Here is a 2,883-nt window from a genome sequence, read left to right on the forward strand (position 1 = left end):
TTTGCACGGCACGCATGGGTTGATGTCGATGATAGCAGTAACAAATGGACATCCAACCATCGTGCATAAACCATAAGGCAAACAGTGCATTACTGCGTAGTAACAAGTATGCAAATGACAGATGACTGCCCCATGACAATATCCAACGCCTTCCTTAGTAGTACTTATATAACGCTGGTCTAGTTTTGTTACCATTTTAATAAGCCCAACAATTTAGAACTGAACACATTGTTCAATATCATTCTCGCATCGCCATTGCGGATGCATTTCTCCTTTCGATATATTGACTATTTATGGCATTTTGTCCTTCAAATTCTTTAATGTAAATCGTTGAATGGCATCTATGAGAAATAATCCACCTCTTTCCTGTTAGTTACGATACACAACTGACTTACTCATCTTATGGGTATTGGTTCTTGTTAGCCAATGATACCACTGAATAATGAAGTCACATGCTATCTGTTGTATTTTAAACAAACCGAGAATCGATTCTTACTGGCTGTTGTGAGAGATAGGCAAGTAAGAGCTACGCGTCTCTAAGCTGAATTTTAGGTATGGTACATTTGTCCAAGCGTGACCAAGGCTGCAAGGTTTAATCCATGAAATTCTATCTCCACTGTCAGCCAGTCAGTGTCGATTCTGTATTTCTTTAAATATCCGTAATATATCAATGTTGTATCAATTAAGCTCTAAACATCAAGACTGTACTTCTGCTACATTGCAGAAGGCTGATTTTTAAATCACAAGTAAGATGTGAAATCATAAAAGAATCCTTTCATTCCACCCATGCATTTGTTTGATTGGTCTTATACACCGTACACAAAAGCATTTCGCTAATATGGCGTTGGTCAAGCCTATGAGAGAAACATGGTGGAGTTCTACGTGAGCACGTGGCTTCAGCGATCAAGGCCTTTAGTCATGTTTCGGAAGAACCCGTGGGAACGCTGATAGTACAAAGAGGGCTTTAAGTCTTGCGCAAGATTTATTCTGTGTACTGAGCACATTAATCCCGGAGCACTTGTCCATGGCTTTAGTTACGTGAGAGTACTTAAAGACAACTGTTGCATTTCTGTACTTGCCCTTTTCTGGTATCGCGGAGATGCCGATGGTGAGTTGTTGTTGTTGTTATATGTCTCAAGCTGTACGTTGTAGCACTTACATGTTGTAGGGTTGATGGGAGGAGCGTTGGGTTTCCAGCCTATGAAGCGACTTTTGAGCAAGGACGCTTGTGTCAGACACTTGAGGGTGTAACCGTAGAGAATGCCTATCAGAGTGTAAAAATGAAGTGATATATCAGTTATGTAAATTAGCTCCGCAATGCACCAGCGGCTAACGATGGCTTCTGTGGACGCGTCTTCTTGTAGGTGGCGTTCCATATGTACAGCGTCCATGATGTCAAGCACAATCACAGGAATAAACAAAATGGCGGACAAGGCACTCAAGATTGTCAGAGCTCGAGTTATCTTCTCTTGGCCGTTTTTGTGCCTGGTGTGATTAATTCGATCCTCCGACAACTGTTTTCGGAATTTGCGCATTTTTCTTATGACGTGCAGAACTTTGATGTTTAGCCCAAGCGCTAAAGCTCCAGGAACAATGAGTGTGACCACGAGCCTCCGCATTTTGGTCATCGCGCTAAACTCACTCAATTCCGAAAAGTTTTGTAAACAAGCATCTGTTTCGTGTAGCACAGCTACTAGGATTTCTGCCGCTATTAAACAGGCTGATGTCAACAGGATGCCGAAGGACGTCCATGCTGCTCGCCTGCGGGTGCACAATTGACTGCGCTTAAGCGGGTGAACAACTACGATGAATCTGTCCACAGAAATTGCCACTATCAACCAAGAGGACGCCATCTGAGCTGTGTGCGAAATAAAATGAAGAGAGAGGTACCCGGCAACTCCAAATACCGTGCGAGCACTGTTTTCGTACAGCCATTCCAGAAAAAACGGCGCTGCGGACAGAAACAATGTTAGGGTGTCCGCCTTTGCGAGTGCCTGAATATACACGGAAAACGACAGCTGCTTGAACTTTTTGGTACTGGTGACAAAGCAAGCGAGAAGATTGCCGAAAAGTCCCAGAACGGCTACCAATACCAGCGCCAAGCAAGGCGCAAAGGTCGGGGTGCGAGTGAATGAAACATTGTTATGTTGCATAAGATAACTCAGATTGTACTCCTGACACGTCTCGCCCTCTTCCATCTTGTCTTCTAAAATCTTTCCGTTCCAAATATTGGTTAGATTTAAACTGATGTTTCCCCGTTCATGTCCCACCTAGCCCACTTACCATATACTGACCCCAGGGAATAGCCTTGCTTTGCCTCTAGCCTATTTTGTTTGTTTGTTTAGCGGGATGCCACCTGTTCCATCAATGTACGTCAGTGTTGTAGTGACAACAACAGCACTTATGCCCGTTCAAAGCTCAGGTGTCGACAGCTGAGTTGATCGTCGCGGGAAACATCCAGCTATTGGTCTGTTGACCTTGTTTATTAACCTTTGACTTTTAAACAACACTTTCACTCTCATTGTAGTGCGAGTAGCAGGACAGGTGTTGGACATGTTCAATGTATGTCATAGCAGTGTGAAGCATTGTGAATCTAGTTTAGTATACGAACTTACTGAGGTCAAATTCACTCACATATGCATGCGTATTCTTGCGATGACACCTGGCCAATGAGTGCCGAATGACTATACTTTGCTTATTGTTGGACTGTAAGCGCCAAAAGACATAGGTTTAGCCAGAGGGTGTCTCAGCGCCTTGGAGAGACCCTCTCATCGCGGTGTCAGTATAATCTGGCTGGGTGGGGTGTCATGTCTGGTGTCTTCGGCATGATACTTCAGTGACGGCGGCACATTGGCGGCATGGGCTTGCTCTGCCATAAGGAGA

General features: G+C 44.1%; 1 protein-coding gene across 1 annotated transcript; it reads right to left on the reverse strand.

The window, feature by feature from the left end:
• Positions 1 to 1,034: 1,034 nt before the first annotated feature.
• On the reverse strand, positions 1,035 to 2,198 carry LOC135473215 (lysophosphatidic acid receptor 6-like). The gene has a single exon (XM_064753059.1). It carries the CDS (start codon positions 2,196 to 2,198, stop codon positions 1,035 to 1,037), a length of 1,164 nt encoding a protein of 387 aa, XP_064609129.1.
• Between the last annotated feature and the right edge of the window lie 685 nt (positions 2,199 to 2,883).

This window comes from Liolophura sinensis, chromosome 8 (assembly GCF_032854445.1).
Source record: "Liolophura sinensis isolate JHLJ2023 chromosome 8, CUHK_Ljap_v2, whole genome shotgun sequence".
NCBI classification, from domain to species: Eukaryota; Metazoa; Mollusca; class Polyplacophora; order Chitonida; family Chitonidae; genus Liolophura; species Liolophura sinensis.